Raw genomic sequence first — 24,971 nt, forward strand, 5'->3', positions numbered from 1 at the left:
CCATAATGGAACGAAATAAAAAGCTCTCCCCAAACCCAAACAAAACTCCTTGCTTGTCCACCTCTGAACAGTACCTTTTCATAGTATTTGACTTCATACTCCAGGATGACTCCATTTGGCCTGTCAGGTTCCAGCCAAGCCAAGGCAACACTGTGCCTTGTTATCTCTTTAGCCTGGATCAAAGCAATTGGGGATGGAGCTGCCAGAAGAAAAAAAAAAAAAAAATAGTTTGAATGAGGAACTTATATTTTTAATCATAGCTTTCACAACACAACCACTTGCAGAAATCGTGTTTTTCTTGCAGTGGAGGGAAGTTAGAAGCATTAAATGTTTTTCCTGTTTTCTCTTACAAAAATCACATTTAATCCTCTCTAATAAAGCTCATTCTTGGATTCTGGGCAATACTAGATAGGTGGGTTTTAAAGTAACAATACGGTTGTCTAAACACTACAATATTCATCACACCTAGGTATAAAACTCTGTAAGAAGCTAAGGTACTAAAAGATTCTGCCTTATTTTTATCCTTTTTTAGGCACAGTGCATAGACTTCTACTTCTGTTTTGGTTCACAGTGACTCTCTTCTTCCATCTCCTCAAATTAACTGATGTTACTTTATTAGCTATTTGCTTTACAGGAACTATGAAATTCCTAAGGGACCAATATGGCTTTCTCTAAAGCTGAGAAAATACTGCCACTGAATTAAGTAAGACCAGAATAAAGCTGAATACATATGAATTTGGACCCTCCCATGAAAACTAGGAAACTTGTATTTCAAGAGTCTGAGCCAATTTGTGCTTCGTAACTTGCCCTGCTTACGTCTGAGTCTGTGAGCAGCCACTGGAGAATGGGGAAGCTCAGCACCCAAGAGCCAGATTCTGGCTTTGATGGCTCTTTCTCAGCCAGAAGATATCAGAGATTGGTCCATTGTGTACCAAAATGGCATCATCTGACCCTGCCTCATGTGGCGCTGTACTGATGGGAGGAATGGAAAAAGCAGGATTACACTGCCAAGGGTAAGGGCTGAGCAATTTTTGGAAAAACTCTACCTAGCAACAAGCTAAACTCAAAGATCCTTTAAACTGTATCTGTGTGCAGTAATAAGGGCTGCAATGAAGAAGATAATGGAAAACATCTCATCGTGCACCCTATACTTTCAATAGAGCCCCCGCTAATGCTGAAGTTCAGGGTTTTGACTGGCTGGAGGACAATGCAGTCTCCCTTTGACTGTGACAGCAGCAGATTCGTGGCTGCGCTGGGGGAACGGGTTTTCTGAAGATTTATGAACCCGGCTGCCCCTTTCTTGCTGTTGTGTTGCTGTGTGGTCACGTCTCTAGCCAGCTGTTATCAAGCTCTTTTGACGGTGACAATAGCTGGTATAAATGGCGGAGTCTCCAGGGATAAAAAGGGACATTCGTGAAATTTTTAATCTTATCTAACAAAGCTGTCCTGTATAACCAGAGATTAGAGGTCTTCCTAAATTGAATATATTTCTTCTTTTGTCCCCTGAAGCTGTAGCCATGTTGCTCTTCCCCCCCCCCCCCCCCCCCCCCTTTCCCTTTCTTCTCGTTTCTTTCCCTACCCTTAACTTTGGGATGACGATCCATGAAAATGCTGGAGAGTAAAAAGTATCCTTGAAACACATATCCTTGAAAACTACCAAGAAAGACAAATAAATAAAAGTCACAATAAATGAAAAGAAAATTGAATGTCGAAAGCCTCAAACCTACTTGACCATATCAGACAGTTCTGACGGAAGTGAAAATAACCAGCAGACACTGCACAGCCACAAAAGGGTGTCTTCTCTTGATGTGAAACCATCAGGGAGCTGCCTCCTGATTTACTATTTGACAGTTTGGCATCTCTGTTAGAAATGCCTCCAGAACCTTCATCTCTTTTTCCTTGTCTGTCTCTCACATGCAAAGGCAAATACTGGATGACAGAGGAGACTATAAACACAGCCAACAGGGAGGATCCAGGTGTGCTACATCAAGTTGTATCTGTGGCATGACTGAGAACCTGCTTAATAACCTCACAGTTCCTCAACTGAAAATCAGGCTTTTTTACTTCCCTTTTGCAGTAAGAATACTGCAAATTAGAAATCAGATTTCTTGCCCTAAAACACACACACATGTGACATTACTGATCAACCAACCACAAAGAAATCTGCTTGATCAGTGCCTCGTGCAAGGCAGGTAGGCAACGCTTTTTACTGAGAATCTGTCACTTATGCTGGTCTGACCTCAGGAATTGTAGAAAGAAAGTTCACTTTCTTCCCTTTATCCTCTTTTTAACTTCCTTGGTTTTCCAATTCATTTCTGCAGGCATTTATATTGGAATTTAGTGAATCCTTCAATATTGGGCCGGTAAGTGCTGTATGAAAATGCTTTTCTTCTCTGTTGTAAAATGGCTATTTGCAGCAGAAGAATATATATATTAACTACCCTTTCTTGTGAAAGATGCTTAGCTTTATATATAACAAGTGCTTTCTCATGTCTCTCAAAAAAGGACAGCTGATCTTAGGCACTACACCATACTGGAATAAACAACCTGCTCCCGGCCTCCAGGGCACAAAACAGACTTCTACATCAATTCCTATGTTACTCCTTACAACTGTAAGAATGGCTCTATTTTTTTCCTTCCTGTCCTTTATATGCAAATTCATCCTACTTGACTTTTAATCTCTTCTTTTGTCCTGTATTCTGCAGATGAGCAATTTGTTTCTGAGGGTTTTTTTGTTTTGACTGTACATCCTGCCTCTGCATATGCCATACAGAAATGCTAAGAGTGCTGAAGTCCAGCGACAGGATGAAGTACCAGAACTGCAAGAAGCCGTCCAGGAGCTCTTTGACATCCCTGCAGCACAGACCAGTAACGGCCTATGCAATAGGATGGTGAGCTGCAACTCTGCAGACCTTAACAAACTGGGCTTGGTAAGCACAGGGAGTACTAACGGTTATCCCACTGCATGGATAAAGTCCTCCCTTGCCAATTCTCTCTTATTTCTGCAAATAGCCCGACCATCAGGTTTATTTGTTTCCTTGTTTTCCAGGATCCACCAGTTGACCTGAGTAGCTGAAGGACCGGGCTTCTGGAAGAACAACAGGTCTGGGTCCCCTTGGACATGTATTACCAAAGGGGCTTAAGAGTATGGTCAGTAGAGTCCAGGACAAAGAAGGCACCACCACTGCCAGCTCGTCATGGAAATGTGGGCAGCAGCCACAGCCTTCTGGGTGAGCTTCTGCAAAATATTTACTTTCATTGTTCTTCTCCCTTTTGCCTTTAAATTGCCTCTTAGGGATGATGTGAAGATAAACATGAAACAGGTTGTAAAATGATATTTTGATCATGAGTGGAATAAAAGACAGAATCTTCTCTTCTATGTGCGTGGGCTAACTGTTCATTATATACTTGCAGTCCTAGACAAAAAATGCTGAGGACAGCCTGACCAAAAAGAATACACAATTAAGATGTTCACAATAAGATCAAATAATGCTTTTGGAAGAAAGTGGGAGATCACTTTTTCTTTCTCTTTTTGCACTTTCCTCCTCCCTCCTCCCTGACATTTGGAAAGGAACAGTAAGCAAAAACTCGTTTCTCAATCATCATTGCTTACAACAGCAAGTTTTTCTCCCACGTGTGCACAGACTGTACACACCAAGCACCAGTTCTGCCAGAACAGCCCATTTCACAGGGAAGAATGACAAGGTATTTTGGTGCCTAAAAAGGGGTCCCCTTGAACAAAAGCACGAAGTGTAACTTTCCCTAGTTCAAAGCTCAGCAGTTCCTCTCCCTTAAAAAAACCCACTCCCTACTGATGTGAATGTTGCAATTTTCTTTTATCTACTTCCTCAATAACCTGCCATTAAACACCTACTACTAGTTTTATTACTGCGGTTCTAAGCTTGCGGCCTACAGAGAGAGAAAGAGCACAGATGTACTACAGAAACTTCACCCAAATGCCATAAAGCCATATCCCAAGGCTAGTAAGTGTTGAATTGTAACAGTTTTGAGGCACTTTAAAAGATGGCAGAAGCAGAGTGTCAGTTTTTCATTACTGGTTCAAATTAGAAGAGGAGGGAGAAGGGAAAAAAACCCAGGAAATAAATAGATGCAATAAAGTCTCTGGCATGTAGGCATCCATGAGTGAAAACAGCCCTTTATAAAACTACAACACGTGAGTGCTCAGATATCAAAGATACACAATGCCCAGTGTTTTATTGAAGATGCCTTCTTAACCACAGCAGGGTTTACTTTCCACTCCCCATGATTTGAATTTAAATGGATCATGTTTACTCAAGGGGTCTTTCACTGATTGAAAAATATACCCACAGTTTGTACATTATCTCAGCTAAATTCAAATAACATATTTAAATTTAATTACTTGAAGCTTAGGGGTTTTCATGCTTTTCTTTTTTCCCTCAATTGCACACAACAACACTTATTTGTTCTTATCAATGGCTATGTGCTTTGTCAAGCATCAAAATTAAATGCTTGAAAGCACTAATGATGTTACTGTGATTAAGGGTTTTTACCTTCCAGGGTAGATACTAAAAGCCTGCTCCATTATTAATTACATTTTAAAAAAAATAATAATAATAAAAAAAAACACCACCAAAAAAAACCCCAAACACAATACACCAAAAAACCAACACAAAGATTTCTGAGAATCTAACACTGAAAAAAAGTCCTTTTAGAAATCAAAACAAGGCAATAAAAGATCTTCTCTTAATTGGGACAAAACACATTTAAGGGAACCTGGCACATTTCAGGTTTTCTCTTTGAATATTTACCTTGTAATATTGTGGGGGCTTACACTGAATTTTGTAAATTATATTATCAAATAGTCTCGCAGCAGGAAAAGGATGTACAACACAGAGAATCAAATATGGTTTTAATCACTTCTAAAGGCAACATTCTCCGGGCCCAATTCTGGTATTTTTACACATGTAAGAGAGCAACCTAACTCTACTACTTGATGACTTCACATCAAGTGAATGGAGAAGCTTCCAGCCGTATTTAGTCACATGGACCAGAATAAATTCAGAAGAAAGCCGTTCTGCTCTTTCCTAAAGCGTTCGTGTTCAGTTCTGCTTCCCGTTGGTCCCCTGACCCTTTTACCCACTCCTCTCTCCTGCCTGGGCAGAAATGCTCCTCTGAGTAACACCACCCCCATGCTCCAAGCACAGGTCGGAGTATATGCTCTATGCTATACACATGTGCTTAGCATATGCATAAGCCATGAATGTACCTAAGGGTAAGCACATGAAAGGCTTCTGCACACGTGAGCCGGTGTGTGCACAGATTAGATGTCTGTGCACGTCTGAAGACCTGAGCTAGAGTCTGGCATTCCCATTCCTCACTGCCAGTATGACAGCTACACCTTTCTCCTAGGGACCGGCAATGGTCTGTGGGCAGATGTGCACTTTAAAAACTAACCACAGGTGTATTTTATTTTTTTTTCATTACTCCCTTTGTGTAAGTGGAGCAAACACTTGTACTAGTGATGACTGGGCCGGGTTAGGACTTGGACAAGGATCTAGAGGCCTGATTACTCAACCAAGCCACTGGAAGCCTCCCAAGACATTCCCGAGTCCTCTGTCTTCCCACCGTCTGCCTTTCCCTCCCCCAGGAATGACGACTGGTGAGGAACACCTCCCAGCTTGGAAACTGAGACACGCCAAGATTCAGGCCAGCATTTTCAAGCTTCAGCATTTAAAGCAAAGACTTTAAATCTACGCCACTAGAGTAAATTGCCCAAGGTTATCCACCCACACTTGAAAATCCTGGCCAATGTAACGTGGGAGCAGTGTGACAGCTGAGCCTGACCTCTTTCTCTCAATCCCTTCAGTCTGCCGTAATACTTCTGAACTAAACTCTCCCTCCTTGTTACTAGAAATTACGCTGCTCAGGAAAAGCATGAGCCCAGCCACAGGATACTCTCACAGGACACGTTCATCCCAAAATGACAGGCACAAGCGATCCTCCCTTTCTCTCCTGGCTCCGCAATCCAGTCACTGCCAAAGAGCTCTGAGAAAAACAAGGGACAAAGCTCTCCAACCCAGGGACCAGCTCACATCAGTTATGTTTGCAATGGTATGTTCATAAAGAAAGGGGCTAGAAAATGAGATTTTAAAGACTGTTAACACAGCATTATGATGTTTTAAACATTTCCTCCATTTTAAAGTTTTCATTTCTTGCCTCTCCCAAAAGAACCTGTGCCGCAGATCTTGCCAAACCACAAAAGCTGGCTCTGACTTGCATCAAATCAAAAGCTTGAAGGAAAACCCAGGCTGTTAGCAGCAACAAATAGTAGTAGTTGAGGGTTCTTAGAGTGCTATATTTTTACCACGCTATTCCAGCTTCAGTTCTCGGAGACAGTAGCTGTTGAGGCTCCCGAAAGAGCCTGTGTATTTTCTGGGTTGCATGTCCAATTCCGCATCAGTTTTAGCACAGACTACTTCAGCATACCAGAACTGCTCCAATTTAGATCAAACCAATTACAGGAGCTGAGGTCTGACCACAGTTCCCTGTGGTTTACATCAGGAACTGTAATGAGACAGGGGTGATGAAGAAGATTTTGCACACCCAGGAGACAGCTCGTTCTGGCTATTAATTTCTGAGGACCAGCTCTCGACAGCACCACATTATTTTCAGGTACTGGCCCTCCAATTCTGAAAGCCAAATAATGATGTCAGCTAATGCAATGCAGGTCTGGAGTAACTCCAAAGATCAGAATCTGCAACCTGCAATCCTAAAGATTGCCTTCAACCAAAAGGCTATAGAGCCTACATAGTATTTAGCAAGAGATCTGTATTACAATTCAAGCATGGGGTCTGTTTAGTCTGAAAACTGCTTTTTTTTTTTTCTTTCTGCTAGCTTGCTAAGAAATCCTGTTAGCATGTTCTGACAAGGATAACTTAATGGTTGCCAACAGAAACATGGCAGAATACTGTGTATTTCCTGTAAGTACGAAAGCCAGCTTAAAACAAACAGGAAAACAAGTCTTTTAGTTGGAAGGCAATTTATAAAAATCTGTCTGAACATTACAACCACTTCAAAAAAGCAGCACTCAAACATTTCTAAATGCTTAAACTAGAACGATTAACACAAGAAGGGTGAACATACTCAGCGCTGTGAATTGTTATAAGAAATTCTAGAGCTATAAGCAATTTGTTAAGATGGGGAATTAGTCAGCAGCTGTCTGACCTGAGCAGGTTTGGAGCCGCTGGTCACAAAGCAGGTCACATTGCAGTTACTCTTCCCTCTAGTTGAGGTTAGAATCTGACCCAATGTAAACAACAATAAATTTTGTAGCCTAAAGAAGCCAACACTGATGCTCTACTGCATTATACTGAATTGAGAGAAACAGAGAACATGGGCCATGGAGTCCGGACAAAGAGAGATTGCTGTAACTCTGAGAGTCCTCCTTTAGGGCCCGGAGCACTCATGCTTCCAAGCAGAAGCCACAACCCAAATTTGGGTTGAACACTTCTGGGAAGCACATGCTGTAATCATCCTCTTCCTTCCCAGGTGCCAGTGCAGCAAGCACAGACCGCCCAGGAACCACTGATGCTGGGACACCGCGTACAGCACCCCAGGGTACAGCGGCGCTGGGGGAGCCGGAATGAGAAATTAGAGACCATAACCTCTAGTTATTAAAACAGATAATAATGTTGGAAACAGGACATTCCCCAACCACTCAAAATATGTGGTCTGGAGCAATATGACCCACTTACCACCTTCTCCTCAGGGCAACTCTAGCTCACCCCCGCACCCTGCTGTTCCTCCTGGGAAGCCCGAGGTAGCCACCAGAGTTAATTCCTCCCCAGCAATAGCCTGTCCTTCACTTTTGTATTGCTGCACAGCAGGAGGATCTGCTGAGCTGCCTTTTCAAAACAAACTCCTCCACTCCCCCTCCAGCCCCTTCCACAAGGAAATCAAAGCAACCCTCAAAGACACATCAGATGTCCCCAAATGAGACCCCTGTCCCATTCTCTAAGCCCTTCCTGAAGTCAAGCAACCGTCCAGCCGCTCCTCCTCCTATTTTCCCATCCTCCCGCCCACAGTCAGAGGAGTTAAGACATGTCTGCATAGATTGCATGAGTCAACAGACAAGGTGGGTAGAGCTGTTCTTAAATTGTACAGGACCAACAAAATAACTTACTGTATCTGTGCCCTGCAAACCACTTCTTGTGCGCAGCTGTCAAACCACTCACAGTAGCGTATCAACAATACATAAAACAATACTAAAAATATTGAGCCTACTCTATGAATAGCCTAAAGGGGGAACCCTTTGTCTCACATTGCAAAGGACAGCTCTCACCTGATGCCTCATGTCTGTATCTATTAACAGAAAGCCTTTTTTTCTGGTCCTTGGTCCTTTCTTATACTTGCCACCAAGTTACCCTAACAGTTATGGCATAAAACTTTACCCACTATGGGGCAAATATGTGATTTGGTACCAAACACATCTCCTAATGCTGTTCTTGGTTCTTGCACTTTACATTTTATTCATCGAAACATGGATATCTATATGAGATATATATATATGCATATATGGACTAAATAACTTCCTTTGTCGCTTACTTTCAGCATTAAGAATATTAGATTTTGTAAAAAGAGCTGCTTAAAAGCCCTTATCCTATATGCCACTTAAGATTGAAAATACTGGAGTATCTTCTAAACAAAATAAACAAATGTTATGACTCACTTTGATATAGCAGTATTCACTGTTTTAATAAATAGATTTGGCCATATTGCCTCATCCTGGCTTCTGAACTGCTACAGTAATAGCACAGCGTTACACTTTGCTATTTGGGTTTCTCAGATCAATCAGCCAAAGTCAGAAATGGCAAGAATCTTTGAGGAAGAAAAGGTAACACCGTTATAAACATTTTACTGCAACTGTGATGCACAGCTCCAACAGCAACTGCAGGCTGGGTCTCATACGTGCCCTCCTGAGCCTGCAGCACCTAGAAGAGTCAAAATCCAGAACTCACCCAACAATAAAAATCACAATTCCCATCTTAACACTTAGAGTAATAAATTGTTTCAGCATCACCAACGCTAAGGAACTTTATCTTTATTTACTTCAAGCTCCTTGACACAGAAAAGGCTGGTGCAGAAGGTTTGCATTTATATTGCAGCTGAACAACATATAAATTTTAATTATAGTTGATATTCAGAGCATTCAGCTGGAACTCCAGTAAAGCACCTTCTGTACAAAGGTTAGATGGATTTGACATGATATGATCTCTGCCTCCGGGCTCTTGAGATACCCTTGAGCTTGAACCAAGGTTTAGGTTTTGTGAGCTCATGTTAGCACTTTGTGAAGGACACTGGTCCGACAGCACTTGGAGATCCTCAGTTCTTCCAGGATGCTGCAAGACATCCTGCCATACTCCCCCATCCACGTTCCTCTTCTTCAGGGGAAAAAGATACTCTGTGCTTTTGGAAAAGCACCAAAGAGAATCGGACCCCAGCCCACCTAACTCTCACACTCTAAGCTCTTCTAACAGGTCCTCTCACTAGAACCGAATTAAGTCCCCTTTCTCTTACCTGCAATGGGCAGATTTCTTCAGGAAATGAAAAACCATTAATTTGCTCAATGACAGAGAAAATGATATTCTGCACACAGTGTTGCTGCAAAAAGCAAAGCTACCTGAAGTTTGCTGTTCCATACAAAAGAAGAAAAAAAATAAAAAAACCCTGACGAAGGCCAAACTGGGCAAGAGTCTTAAGCTTCCTGAAACACATAAACCTTAAAATTAAAATCTTAGTTCATGATGTCAGTTACCAGTTACATCATAGGTGGCACATAATTAAACTTACAAAGGGGTTTCATTATTTTGGTTTTATGCCGGATATGGAAAACCAGTGCATTATTCATTTAAAATTTGTGTCAATTAGAAAAACCCCAAATGGAATAAGCAATTAAATATTAAAGGTGGCTGCCTCAGTGGAAAACAATCAGAAAGATAATTGGTAAAGTTTCCTGTGCAATGCAAGTGCCATTACAAAGTCTGAACAACTTCAAAACTAAAAAAGTAAATAAATAAATAAATAAAACCCCAAAAAATCAACCTCATGAGGTTATGAAGATTTGGAGCTGCACAAAGAAATCGGCCATGTTTATTTCCTGGAGGAGTCGTGAGCTACAGTTTGGGCACATAAAAGCCCGTGAAAACAATAACCCCTAATTAGCTCAGCAATTGCACAGATGGGTCTGCGCTCCATGTCTGGAGCTTCGTTTTCAGTCCCAGATTCCCAGCAGACAGGAGGACACCGAGAGCCCACCCCAGCTCCTGATGAGGAGATCTCTGCTCCCCTCCAAGGCCAGGGCCCTGGCAGGTACTGGCAGGGTGGAACGGAGAAGTGCCTGGGATGGGGACTGCAAGGAAAAATATAATCTTCATTCAAAGCCTGCAATTCAAAAATCATTTCTTCTTCCAACAGCATGCAAACCACTTTTCAATGTTATGTGTCTCCTCCTTGTAAGGTTCCTGGGTTTTGTCATCAACAAGTCCAAAAATTTTATTGTCTTCTCATTTGATCTAGGTGAAGCTGGTGACTTCCATCAGTCAGATTGAAAATAAGCTAGGAACCCCCCTGTGCTACAGAGCCCCTCTAACCTGGGATGTTTGCAGCTTGTCAGTGTAACAAATACAAATAAAAAGATTCTCTGTTAATGAAAAATGCCACATCTGCAACCGGTGCCAAAGAAGTCTCCCTTTGAGCCCAGCCCACTCTCTTCAATCAGTTCTTCCCAGTACTTGCATAGTCGCAGTTTTAACGTTCAGCACAGGCAGCAGTGAAAGCAAACAGCTGAACCGCTCCTGGAAAGGCACCACTGGGTCTGCACATCATGTCTGAAGTACAACGGAGAGCCCACAAATCTCTGCAGCTCCTACAGGACTCCTCTTGCCCACTCTGTCCCAGAGCGCTTGGGGAGCTTGAAAAACACAGGATTTAACGCTCAGCCCCTTACACATTCCAGTCACTTTCTGTCTTATTTATGTGCATGCACAATATCCTGATAAACTAGAAGGGAGGCTGCAGCCATTCCATCTGCATTCCCTTTTATGCTAAGAAAGATAAATTGAGGCTGATTCAGAGGACAGATTTAAAGAACGCAGTATGTTACCAAGACAAGCGCAATCTTCCCAGGGAGCCGTTGTAGTGGCTTGTCTTGAGATCATGCCTTTATTTGTTTGCTAAAATAAATGGACACCACACAAAACTCAATTCATATACGAGACATTTCTTCCAGCCCACTGTACCTTCCTATTTTGCTTAGCCAGAACTGTCTTATTTTATTATTTATTGATGGGATCATTTAATGGCACATAGAAAATTAAAAATAATAAAAAGCTAATTAAAATCTTCAGTGCTTTCCTTTTAGTCTTCAGTAATCTATGGAACTGAGAGACATTTATATCCAAAGCACATTACAGTTTAAAGGTTTTTCTGTCTGTAATAATCTGTGGATACTTTCAATGGATTTTAATACAGACAAAACCAAAGAGATTTTATGGAACAGTAGAAGTATTTAATAAAAAAATCAGAATCAGTCAATTGTCATTTTAAGACCAGGTGATAGAATTGGATAGCGGGGATAAAAACCCTAATAAATTCTGCAGGAACTGTTCAGAAGACTGAGAAAGAAGTCATCATTTCCCTTTAAATTAACAGTAGGACTTTTCCATAAGGGATGTTTTGAATTACAAATGACCAGAGGAATAAAATACAAATGCTTCATCTTCCTACACCTCTCTAGACTGTATTTAAAAAAAAACAAATCCAAAACCATGATCAACTTTTGTTATTATCAGTTTACAAATCACAGCTTTCAGAGACCCCGAATCCATTCTCGGAGGGCACTACTAGGAGTTCTGGGACTTCGGTTCTTGAATTTAGTAATGAAGGCAGATTATCTTAATCTAAGGAGATGCCATGAAATCCTTCAAGTAGATGCAGATAGAGGCTACGCATTTGCCTGCTTTGTTTGGGAGGGGAAGCCCACTGGAACCCTGCCATAATAATGAAGCGCTCCCTGCACACCAGTTCACATGTGGGGCTAAATCTGAAATGACATTTCTCAATGAAAGGAGCAGTATTCGCTCGTGTGCTCAGCATTTTGATGTCTGCCAAAATCTGGCAAACATGATTATAGACATCCAGCAGGCATGCCACAGCTCTATTTAGTCCTCATGCTTTAACGCCACGTTATGCAAAAAATAAATAAAAAATAAAAGGCTGCTTTGCATTGGCATTCTGGGAGTATGACTGCATGCACAAGGATGGACTCAACACGTTTTGCAGTGCCTCATACAAGGATGGAATATCCGAACCCAAAGGGGGCTGCTTTACCACCCTTATGGGGTCAGTTCAGCATCCTGCCCTCCAAACTGTAAGCCAGGGCAGAAACTTTGGGCTTCAGGGACTAGCAATGTTTACTTGTGCTACCCTGCATGGCATTTTAATTAGTAACTGTGCGGATTTAAAACCTTTGAATGAACACACAGGGGCAGTTGTGCAGCCTAGCTTTTGTGTTTCCACTCTCTCAAAAAAATCCTGTTTGAGGACATCAGCAGGGGGTTAATGGAAGCTTTGATAAAGTTCTCCGAAGCCTTTTATTGTTGCTCAACTACAGACTGGACTCTGCTGTCTCTCTGGCTGCTTTCCAATTAATTTAGCTGCAAAACAACTAGAAAATTTAGAAGCCCACCTAAACATTTGGTAGCCACAAACATTCTTGGGTAAAAAGTCCTTCCACATTAAAATATCTTCTTGCCAATTGCTTATGGGAAGCGCTCAGACTGGACGACAAGCTCCACGAATGTGAAATATCAGCACACTGCCAGCGAAACAAAACACGTAGTTAAATAGTCCACAGCATATAAAAGCTGCAGCACCGTATCGTCATCTCTGTCAGTTTGGTAATATTCAACTGTACCAACATCACTGAGACCAGAATTTGATCCGATTTGACGTCTCCTAAAGGTAAATTTATATAATTTAAATATGGTCAACGCTATCCAGTCCTGAAATTAAATGCCTTTTACCCCAGGAGGATATGTAACTAACCTCCATTTCTCATAGCAGACCATGAGATCTTTTTTAAAATGTGACCAAACTTCTATTTAAATGCTGCAATTACTTCTTGGCATTATCTGACATGCAACTTGTCTAAGCTGTTCACTGAACCCTGAAGCTGGTTATTTACTAAGGATCTTTAGAAAGCACTTTTTTTTTTTTTTTCCTTCCGACCAAGACTTGTATCCCCCACCTTGAATACAAATTCATGGAAATGGGTGGTGCAGATGGCTTTGCCAGCAAGCAGGCAGTTGTTATTTTAATTATTATTTCTTTGTGGAAAGCTGTAGTTACCTTAAAATAATAATTTAATCCCCCTCAACAATAGTTTTCCCAGTTTTGTTTTTAAGATGGGAGCACGTATACTTATAACTACGCATTTATTACAGACCATCAGTTAAAGCCTGTGCAAGAACACAGAGTTGTTAATAAGAAACTCCCACTTGCATCTGCCAGCTTGGAGAAGCTCATTACTCAGACACATTATCTTACGCACATAATTAAACGTGCAGTAGAAGAAATCTGAAGTGGTCAACACACTGTATCTCTGAGGCTCTGAGAAATCTCATGCTCAGCACTGAAATTTGCCCATTCAAAATTATTCCTCGCTGTTTGCTTCCATGCAATTCCCAAATTTCTTGCGCTGGGAGCACTTATCTTCTTTCTAGATCTCCCACCACATTTATATTTGAAAGGTCTGTGGTTTCCCAAAATACGTTGTTGGGTTTGCTTCAGAAGTCCTTACGGCAACTCCCTCCAACGTAAATCTTCAGACAGCAAAAGCCAAAACACAACTCCCTGGGAGAAACAAAGCAAGGGAAGAACGAGGCAGGTCGCTGTCCTGCACAACCCGGCAGGTCGCCTCACCGGTTATGGCAGGTGAAACCCTACAGCAGCTGGCACCTTGTCATAACCTCTCTGCTTGGAAATGTGTGTACAGGCAGGGATTGCCGCTCATGTCTAGCAGATAAATGTGAAGCCTTAGAAACCATACTGGTTTAGATTCACAATGAGAATGAGAAAGTTACATACAATTAGCCTGGAATTCGGCAAGATGCTGCAACAAGTCACTCGGAGTGTCACACTCATACATTACCCCTTTTTCAAGTCCCTACCTACTAGTTTTGAATCTCTTTCCCTATTGAATTCACACTTGACACAGCTCTGTCTGAGGAACAAGGAGACTGCTGATCCACCATCCTTAGTACAAACACCTTTAAAGCAAAATAAAAACACCCCTTTGCAACAACTCCCCTTTTCCTTTGCCTTGAAATTTTGCAGAAAAAAAAGAATGTAGCAGCTAAAAGTATCACAGGCACATCCCATGCTCTGGACATCTGGCATGTTTCCAGATGTTTGCCAAGAGATTATTTTAAATCAGCTACGTGCCAAAGTTTCCTCCTGGGTTTGTGTGCCTGTAAAAGGACTCCTGGAACATGCTACTTGTATCCTGTGGCTGCAGGGAACAAGTAACTGGAAAGGGTGGGACCATACTGGTAGCAAGTGAGTAAAAAAAAAAAAAAAAAAAAAAAAAAATTGAATTAATTTGACTCCTGGATGTCCAGGAAGGCTGCAGCCAGGTAACTGCTGTGCCCAGTACCTGGAGTGCCACTCGTTCCCGTGGGCAGAGACACAAACTCGCCCACCTTCACAGCTTCCAGGCTGGGCCATCCAACTTGCTGCAAACCTCAACACTTCCCAAGTGGTCCAAAACACTCACATAGTAACAGCCTGTCTCAGCACCTTAATCCTGCCATCCACAGCACCCTAAACCTCACCAGCACTACCCTGTCCTCACACCACCCAAGGGAGCCAGGCGAGGAGCTGGCTGGAAAACCCACCGGCCATGAAATGGGAGCTGACCTGCAAGAGCCTCCTGATACCCTCAGCAGACACTGGGGAACGGTAATACCAGAACAGAAAATTACTGATTTTACCAGCTTATGCTATTTAGAGAGTCTGTGAAACTGTGACATGACAGTATGATGAATCTTGTCTTCAAGTTCACAGAGCTCCTTTCCCTGGCTATTTGAAGATGACGTCTTCCTTGGGGTTATACAGCCCTGCAAAATTATGTTTCAACACAACAATAAACAGTCCATCACCAGGACTACATTAAAAAAAAGGAAATTTTTGCAGGAGTTCAGCATAAAGCTGTAACAGTCTGAACAACTAGAGACCTTGCTATTGTTTTAAGCGAAATTAACTTATTTTATCACCTCCCTATCAACAACATTCTCAGTATGCACATAAATATCACCACAGACAAAAATAAAAAAATAGTGTGTTCACTCTCAGCAAACAGAAAAGATTTACTATTTATACTGAAACCAGGACTACACTCAAAGAACTGTTCAGAGAAGTTTAGAGAATCAGATGGATTGATCAATCTTCAGAGTATCGGTTAATTGTATTTTCCAGTAGTAGTCTAAGGGTATTCATACAGTCACCTAAAGAAAGGTCTGCGACTGAGATCAGCTTAACAATGTCTTTTGATGTTTCACTACAGAGCAATTCTTCATAGATAAGTTACAAATATCCAGGAAAGTAGCACATTAAAAAGAAAATACTGAAAACCTGAGGTTTCCTGGCCTTGGCATGTGTTGCTTTTGATCGGCCCGAGCAACTATTACTTTGTCGATACGAGGAGTGCACGCTGACCAAGGGCAATGTATGTCCATGAATTTTTACTGACTGCAAATTCAGCTCTGCACAAGCTAAACCACACCGGCAGAATACAAGACCTTATATGCATTTTCTGTGCTGTTCTGCGTAACACGTGAGGAATGCTAATCAGCATTTGAAAGGAAACGTGGGCTTTCAAAGAAGGCCCACCAAAACACAAAATGGGAATATATATTCCCCTACCAAAAAGTCCAGTAGAACTCGTGAGTCATCTGGAAGCGAATGACTCCTACTTCTTTCCCTCCCCCCTGCCATTTCTAACTTAAAACTCAATCATCCTCAAAGGATCGGGATCTTTCAGATTTTTTTTTTCCTTTTTAGTAATGGAATTAAGAACATAACCAACAAACCAACCTAAAAGCTAAATAAAGCTTAACAACAGCTGACATTTTCTCTTCCTAGAACTGAATGTATTTCAGGTTCATCACAGTCTGGTTACCACAACTGCAGCCTGTCCCAGAAGAATACTCTATTCACGCGGGTCTTCTCGGTGGTGCTCAAGTCACGGTGGCACCGTGACCCATTTTAGCTCCTGCCTGGAAATGGATAGTGAACAACCGCAGGGCTCTGAGTGACGGTGAGGGACCAGGGGAGCATACAAAAGAGGGGGGGGGGGGGGGGGAAAGGACTGCAGCACTGCCAGCCACATCGCTCTGCCTCTCTGAGATGAAGCAGCTTTGAGACAGGCGAACAGACAGCTAGACAGGCAAGGTGTGGGGGATCGCACAGACAAAGGAGCTGGGGAGAGGAGCAAGAACAGCAAGAGGAAAAAATGGGACAGAGAGCCTGATATATTCATAAGAAAGATCAATTCTTGATCCTGAGCACAGGCAGCTTGCAAACATTCAGTCTGATGCAATGGGAGAAAGAGTAAGTTTGTTTATTTATACTGTATTTTCATCCTAATTGGCACATCCTGCCTCCACCTAGCTGTGCTGGTCCACTTAAGGAAACACGGAGGCCAAGGTAACCTAACAAGGTAACAAATCACCAGGCAGTCTGTTTATTCAGAAATACCAGCCGTTTTGGCTCCAACAAGCAAAGGAGCAAGAAGGACACCCATCCCTCATAAAATGCAAACAAAAAGAAGGAAACAAAGCAAACAGCATAATGAGTTCGGCCTTTAAATCTCATTTTGAGCTTGTGGAGGCTCTCCCCCCTGCCTTATGAATGCCTTTAGCATCCGTGCAAAACCTTGTCCTTGCAGTGCTGCCCCCTCGGACACGCACAGAGCCGAACTTAGCAGTGAGCCTGGCTGTCAGGCTGGGGACCGAAGCACCTCAGCTGTAATCTTTAATAAAAATATAAACTGTTCAGCACCTCTTCAAAAAACCCAAAAGCTGCCTGCTTGCTGTGAACAAGGTCTCTTTATTGAGAGATTTACTTTTAATTTTGAACAGCTTCGCAGCATATCCTTAGCAGAAAAAAAGAGCGAGCCCAGAGATTTTTGAGCTATTCAGCCAACTGCCTGGTGGAGTTTCTCATTGAAATTAGCTTCTCCTAGCAGCATCGCATGAGAATTGCTGGTTTGCATCTCTTTCACAAGTCATTTCACATTTTTAAAAGATGGACAAAGTGATGATTTCATTTGATTGAAAACAGAAAGCCACAAAAATCACCACTGCTGGTGGAGACCCTTAATATCAGCATTTCCCAGTACCCACTGTGCTAAGGGCACCGGCTCCACATTTCAACAGCTCAGTGTTCCATACTTCGCTTTTTTAATTTCTTTTTAATCTTATATGGGAAAAGAGTGTCAGTTCCCATCTCAAAAAAAAAAAAATAAAAAATATTCTAAACATGTAGAATAGCGAGCTGAATTCAACATTCAACATTCAGAATTCTTAAAATGTCACAACATTGAAGTATTTCACTAGGAGACAGAAATTTTAACTTGGTTCAAAGCCTGGAATTTCACTTCTCTCATTAAAAAGAGAAAAAAATAAAAGCTATAAAACCCAGGACCTTTTCAAAGGAAGCAGGCAAAATACTTTTTCAAATGCTTTTTGATCCTGCTTTGAATGGCAAAAGCTTATTTTCATTTAAGCATTTTTCTACAGTATTGGAAACTGAAAAGAGTTTCTAAACAAAGGGAGAAAGTAAACTGCCTCGTTTCATTATCTCCAGGAGTAAAATGGCAAAAGTAAACAAAAAAACACCTGTGCCTTCCAACAGCACCTTTCATGTCACTGCAACACATTTCTTCAATTTTGTGCTGAATATACCAGTAACTGATTTCTCATTGCTTTCTGTACGTCTCCAAATGCATACCTTCTATAGGGGCTGGCAGCAATGCAAGCAAACATACAAATATTTGGATTTCTGATTCAGACATGAAAAACTGCATTCTAGAATTTCTGTATATTTTCTTCAGATTACATGGTTGCATATTTGGAAAGTCAACTTGAAACTGCTGTTAAGTGGACGGATTTCCTCTTCCGTTGCATACTTATAACCCTTACTGAATTTAACTCTAAGATGCACCTCTCGCAAACAATGCCAGCAAATTCCCCAGAATACAACCCAAAAGCACTGCTCATACCTAAAGAACTAAAGAGCCACATTAATAACAAATTTTTTTTATCAAATGTTGGAAAGCACAAGCACAGATAGCAAAAACAATAAAGTCATTTACAGATTTTCAGTGTTCGTAGCTCATTTCTATTAGCAAAACAGGGAAAGAGTGCTATTAAAGGAGCTTGGCTCTAACCTGAATTTAGAAATTGCTGCAAGGAAACCAAGGTAGCTTTACATCAGTGTAAGAAAGGTGCAAGATCAAAACCAAGCCTGTGGCAGTGCTCTATCATGACATGATTTCTTTATAATGAAATATAGTGAAAGAAAATTAGTGGCACAAGAATTTTAATGCACCCCAGACACACATTTACAATGATTAAACAGATCAGTACTTGTAAAACCCAAGGGTCCAACTTTACAAACCTTTACTTAAGCAAACAGTTTCACTGAAATCAATGGGATTATTTGCATATGTAAGGACTGATTATCTCCGTTGAGATCTCTAGGTTTAGGCTACACATTTCTGTTTAGATCTTCTAAGCAGCAGAATATACAAAATTGTATGAAGAACTGGAGAACGCCAGTACCTTGGAATTAATTTTCATTTGTATCAGTACAGTTTTCTCCGGCCCTCTGAAGCATTTGATAGACTGGGCATGTTTCAAAATTGGAAGTGTTGGCAAAAATACAAATTTCCTGATGTGAAGAACTGCTACTCATGGATAATAAACAAAATCAATTCTTATTTGCATATTCAATCAGATTTTGGTTTGCATATTAAAGCGTAAGATGGTAGAATTTTCACACGGTAGACTGATCCCACTTACTTATTCATGCATATACGCATCCACTAATCCTTACACATGCCAAAATCAGTCAGAAATACTCTCTTTGCTAGGCATCCATAGCACAAAACACTGTCCCTGCCGCTGTTCTCAACCTTCTCTTTCCGTATAGTGTATGACAGCATTCTCCCACAGCTTTCTCCCAAGACTCTGTAACAGCCCCTGTTCTCTATTAGTCTTCTTTTCACCAGGCAGAGCAATAGTTTGATTTTTTGAATCATAATTTAAAAGCCATGCTGTCAACTGTATGTGTAAAGAACAAAAACCACTGGACTAGGTTTTCAAAGGAGCTTCAGCATGGACTTGACAATTTTGCTTGTAACTGTCACTGCAAAACTGAACATATCTCCCTCCCACTGTTAATATTGAAGTGCTCTGGACTACAACTAAAATTTGTAGATTTAGACTATGCATACCTATTTTTCACCCACATCTAGTAAACAGAAATCACAATATTTACAGAGTCCAGTACTATCAAAATAGGCGATATTAATACTGTACCATACACGAGAAGTCTAACGATAAATGATAACCCTGTAAGCTAGCCTCCAAGGTGCTGAATGCCTGCAGCATCTGTGGGACTTGAAGGCAATCAGTGCTGTAAGCGATTAGATAACAGGTTTGACGGTCTTGTAGCCAGTCTGACAGTCTGGATAACTAATTTGCATACAGAAGAGTGCCATATTTAAATGTATGTAATTTTGTGCATTAAATTAAAAATTCAACTGGAAACCTGTGCTTGAAATCTTAGCTAGCTGCATACAAGAAATGTTTTCATGTAATTAAAGAAATAAAATCATACAAACGATCATCAAAATGAAACTGTGATCTGCTGCAGCAGCCTTTACTAGGGCAAGCACAGGGGGCAGAAAAAAGTCGAACTGCCTAGGGTACCTGAAATAATCAGGTATAAACAGAAATAGTATTTCACTCTCCCGGATGAATGAAAGGCAAAAATCAGCCAGCACGAAGATGAAAGCCCATATAGGATTTCTAAAGTAATGCCAGCTCTGATCAATTGAAACGTTGTTAGCAGCTGGTTAAGGAGGTATTTATTTAACAATGGGACAGAATCTAATTGACTTTGCAGGAGAGAAGGAGAGCAGGCAGGCGAGCAAGTGAGACTCATCTTTCTGAATCTCACAGAGCCCTTTTTGGAAGATGGCAGAAGCACAACCCTGCGCTTCCCAAGCACCTATTTCGCCCTCTGTAAACACCCAGGGCCCATTTGTGTCCATGTGCAGGGTCTCCCCTACAAAGGGCCGAGCTACTGGTGGCCCTGGCTCTGTCCCCTCGCAATGCCAGGGCAGCCGTGCTGTTCTGCTTCTGCAGAATGCCTCCCAGCGTCCTCGCAGCATGCTGCAGCACCGCTCTGCTCCCAGCTACCGCAGTCAAACCCTCCTCTGTTTTTCTAGATGTAAAGAATTTAAACTAGCCATATAAATAAGCAGGAAATAAGGGTTTGACCCAGTTATGCATCTTAGGGCTCCCTGCATTCATTTGCTAATGTTAAATGCAATGGAAATCACAGCTTTCCTAAAAAAACAGGCAGGAGAGAGAGGAAAAGAATTTGCATTCAGGCTCCTACCTGCTTGGTTAGTTGTCACAGTGACTGACACAGCTTGGTCCTGGCTTGGATTTTGTTTGGACACTCCATTCACCGCCCAGACTTCAAAGGTGTAGTTAGTGTGTGCCAGGAGGTCGGTAATGGAGACCTTGGTGGTTTTCAAGCCATTCTGCTGGGGGCTGAAGTGCACACCGCTGCCACAGGACCGGCAGCGGCTCAGGTCACCCGCACCGCACCGCTTGCAGACCACGTTGTAGGAGATGTCTTCCCGACCACCTCTGTTCTGGGGTGGGCTCCACTCCAAGTTCACAGACGTCTCATTGACATTGGAAATCAGGTTCTGGGGAGCAGACGGAGGGCCTAGAGAGAAGAAGCTCACATTTTTAGTAACTGCAAAAAGCTTACATAGCACCTTCAGACTGAAGGTCCCGGGTGATACTGAGCATGCACAACTCCCAATTATGTCAAGGACAACAGAGACCACACATAATTTTACTTCTGTGTGTTCTTAATAAAGATGAAAAATGAACTGGTAAGTCAAACTTTGATCCCTTCATCTGATGAATTAACAGTATTTTCCAGCTCTAAATGATCTGGAAAGCCCAATATTGTAAATAAACAGGAGTGGAGTTTTTTCCACTTTCACCATTTATACTTCTGATGAAAAACTTAAAAATTACATATTTTACATTCATTTTTCCATGACCCCCTAAGCAAACCATCAATCACACAAATTCCTGCTTCAGTTGAGATTTTCAAGGTCCCCCACTACCTACCGACAGACTCTCATTGAAACTGCTGATCTCCTGGTATTTTTTTCTTAAGAATAGAAGTGCAATATTTTCCAGACAAGTTTATGTCAGATCACATTCAGGGAACACTGAAGCCCATCAAGCACAGAGCTGGACATGACACTTTGGGATGCAGGAAGGAGATCTGAGTAGAAAGCAAGGCACAGAACTAAGGCTCTGAAGGACAGAGAATAAGGGTTACAATAGGAGAATGCCAGAGAATGTGAAAGAATTGGGAAGGAAAATACTATGAAACAGCTGAAAGAAGAGCTGATACAAGAAAACTGGTCAGGAAACAAGAGACCATAGAGAAAGCTTGGAAATCAGGCTGAATCAGAGACACAAGGACAGCTGTTGCACCACGGGAACAGGAGACATTAAGACTCAAACACACTGCCAAACAGTTCCCAGCTGGTTCCAGCACAGGGACTATGGAATTTGGGGATGGAGCCAAAGGCAGGCTGGGGAGGACCTCCCTGAGCAGAAGGGCAGAGCTGGGCACAAGGAAGGGGTGGCAGCAGCAAAGCAGAGCCGAGCCCAAGGGACACAGCTCCTCCCGGCACCCTCAGCAACCCGCTGGGACCATAATGGTCAGTTCTGCCCCACTGGGCGAAGAGCCTCCAGCAGTGCCCTGCCTCGCACCGTAACCAACGGAACAGGCAGAAATCTTATTTATATGCTTAAATCTCCACAAGCCCAAAACCAACGAGCAAATTGAAAATGCAAAGAGCTAATCCTCTGACTCTTAATTTAATTTCAATACAGTTCAGGTGAGACACACTTTTCGTACCCTTAAATTTAATGAGGATGGTTCAGAGCAACCCCGTGAAACAGATGGGTATTTCATACATCACGAAAAGCTTCACTGACCAGATAAAGGCAGCCTCTTTGGGGCAGAGCACAAGGGTGCTCTGGCTACACACACACACAGATACTTTGGGACAGGATAGAAGGTCAATACTGTATCGAACAGAAATGAAACAGAGCGAGAACAAAGCTTGCAAAATATCATGATCCAAACCAGAATACAGTACAAATGGAAGTCCTTAATAATTACTCGTAGTTAGAGCTTTAAATACAAATATCATTCCTAGAAAAATACTGGACATTATTTTGTAGAAAGTCACAGATTCAATTTTTGTTCAAGACACAGGAGAGCTTCCGAAAGCTTAAATTCCATCGAAGTAGATTTTGATGGTTGGAAATTAAAATAAGTTCAACAAGATTTCCTGGTAGAAAAGGAAGGGAAAGAGAAAGTTCTGGCAAGTTTCCTTCCAGGTTTTCCATTTCTGTTATTTGTCAAACATTTTGAAACTGGAAAAAAAAAACCTCAACCAGCACCAACAGTTTCATTAACTGTACAAATAAATCAATCATAGGCTCTCATATTCCAAAGGTACAAACACAGTCATCAGGGTAAGATGGGAACCAAATAAATTATGGTGAAATTCTGCTGAAATTGCAAAGAGACTCAAGTGTAGCAGCAAAGAGGTTAAGCCGTTCAGAGGTGACTACGGTGAAGATTATTCTGGCTGCCTCGATTCATCAGGTGCATCTAAAAGCACCTGAGCACGCAGTGGAGGAAAAGGTTTTGAAGGCTAAATCACATCCTTCGGTCTGTGCTTGAAGCTGCCAGGATGTAATACATGTTTAACAGGAGACAGGACTTTTTATTTTAGGAGAGGCAGGTAGGTTAAGAAAAGAGTCTTAAATTACATAGAGGTCAAATGTATCTACTTATCTTCAGTATCTATATGAAAGGACTCTGCTGCAGGAGTAGCTGAGCAAGGTTGTTTCTCTGTGCTTGCTTCAGAAATAGGAAATTAATATACTCATTTTGAAAAGAGGGAAATCCTCCCTTCCTGCCAAACTCCTGAAATAGTCTCTGAGTTAATCAGGGCTGACAGGTAGAATTACTGCAAGAAGAGAGAACCTGGGCCAGCCTCTGCGATGGGGAGCCCTCCTGCCTGCTGCACCACCGGCTGCCATTCATGACTTTTATTTATACACTGGCAGTGTTTAGGAATCCTAAGGACAAAACCCTTTTACTCAATGACCAGTTACCAAACACAGTAAGAGATGTTTCCTGCTCCAAAAATGCTTAGAAACTAACAGAGAAAGAAAAGGAAAATAAACTAGTTTTAATCTGTGTTCGTCATGTGGAAACTGAGATAGAGGGAGATGCAGTGAGACGACAAGGGCACACAAGACGTGTCCTGCACATCTGGGCATCAGTCACAACTCTTCCAAGTCTCAGCCCCGTGCCTCTGCCCCATAACCAGCTCTTCTTCCTTGCTTTTGCCAGGGAAAAAAAAGCTGGGTTTGCCGGCTCCCCTGAGCTGGAGAAAGCAGTTTCTGCTTAGCCTGCAAACACACAAACCTCCTTTTCAAAAATACACTCCGAGTGCAATGAGGTGGAAGAAACTCCTGAAATCATGCTCGAGTGGCAGCACGAGAACTGCTGAGCAGGAGCCGATCTAAACCCCTTCTACCCCAAAACTCCCCAAACTGCCCCACGCCAGGGTTCTCTCTTCAGGGCAGGCAGGTGCACAAGGTGACAACATTCAGGAGAGCAAACAAAAGCCTCTGGAGGAAACCAACAGCCTCAGCAGACTGCAAACCTAAGTCCATGCTGTGCAGCAAAGGTCTGACCTCATCAGAGCGGCTGCCGGAGCTGGTGGAAGCTGAGGACGTGTCCTCCCAGAAGCCACTCAGTACCTGGCAGCAGCAAGCCCTACACAGAAACTGCTCCTGTGGGAAATCACAAGAGCTCTACAGTGGAAAAAAAAGCAAAAGGTGTTTTCTTACAGAGCGATCACTTGCTGCAATCACCCAGGCGAGAGCATCGGCTCGGAGTGCAGCCAGGAGAGTTGGTGGTGCCAGTGCAAACACCTCCCCTCCCTGAGCAACGCCCGGCTCTGCCAGGTTGCCCTCATTTCAGGGGGATATTCGCAAAGGAAAGTACTCCCCGCGAGGAAGGTTCACACTGCCATAGTTACAGTCTGAAAGATGTGCCTTTTAGCTCAGATATAGCAGCCAGTTTGGGGTTAAACTCTGACTTACTCTGATGTCCATTAAGATATTTTCCAAGGCTCTAGGTCCAGTTTCACATGGGAAAATATGCCAGAATGAATCAAGCTCCTCAGAAGCAAAAAGTCAGTAATTAGTATGTGGGACAGGGCATTGCAGTGTCTAAACAGAGACGCAGTGAAGCGGAAAACCTGGGAAGCAGATGCTTGCAGGTCACAGAGATGAGTGCACCACCTCCAGAATGAAAAGGAAGATGCGGGGGAGTCTCCAAATGGTGGGCTGACATTACAGTGAGGGGAAAAGCAATTTCTTTTCTTTCTGGAGCCTAATCATCAATGGAGCTGTTGGCACTGGGAGTGGGGAATAGTTTCAGATTGATGGGCCTGGTTTCAGATGTTGAAACACAGGGCGTATCTGCTCCTTCAATGGTGATCAGGATTT

The 24,971-nt window shown here is 42.2% G+C and overlaps 1 protein-coding gene and 1 long non-coding RNA gene across 2 annotated transcripts in view; one reads left to right on the forward strand and one right to left on the reverse strand.

The window, feature by feature from the left end:
- EPHA4 (EPH receptor A4) overlaps positions 1–24,971 on the reverse strand; it is a 107,165-nt gene that overhangs the window by 27,781 nt on the left and 54,413 nt on the right. Inside the window, 2 exon segments of the mRNA XM_055817483.1 lie at positions 75–199; positions 20,731–21,069. Coding sequence (XP_055673458.1) covers positions 75–199; positions 20,731–21,069 — 464 coding nt within the window.
- Positions 2,194–3,379, forward strand: LOC129785400 (uncharacterized). Its single transcript, XR_008749457.1, has 4 exons — positions 2,194–2,363; positions 2,506–2,612; positions 2,706–2,930; positions 3,050–3,379. It is a non-coding gene; the product is annotated as an uncharacterized LOC129785400 (long non-coding RNA).

Source organism: Falco peregrinus, chromosome 12 (genome assembly GCF_023634155.1).
Source record: "Falco peregrinus isolate bFalPer1 chromosome 12, bFalPer1.pri, whole genome shotgun sequence".
In the NCBI taxonomy this organism is placed as follows: Eukaryota; Metazoa; Chordata; class Aves; order Falconiformes; family Falconidae; genus Falco; species Falco peregrinus.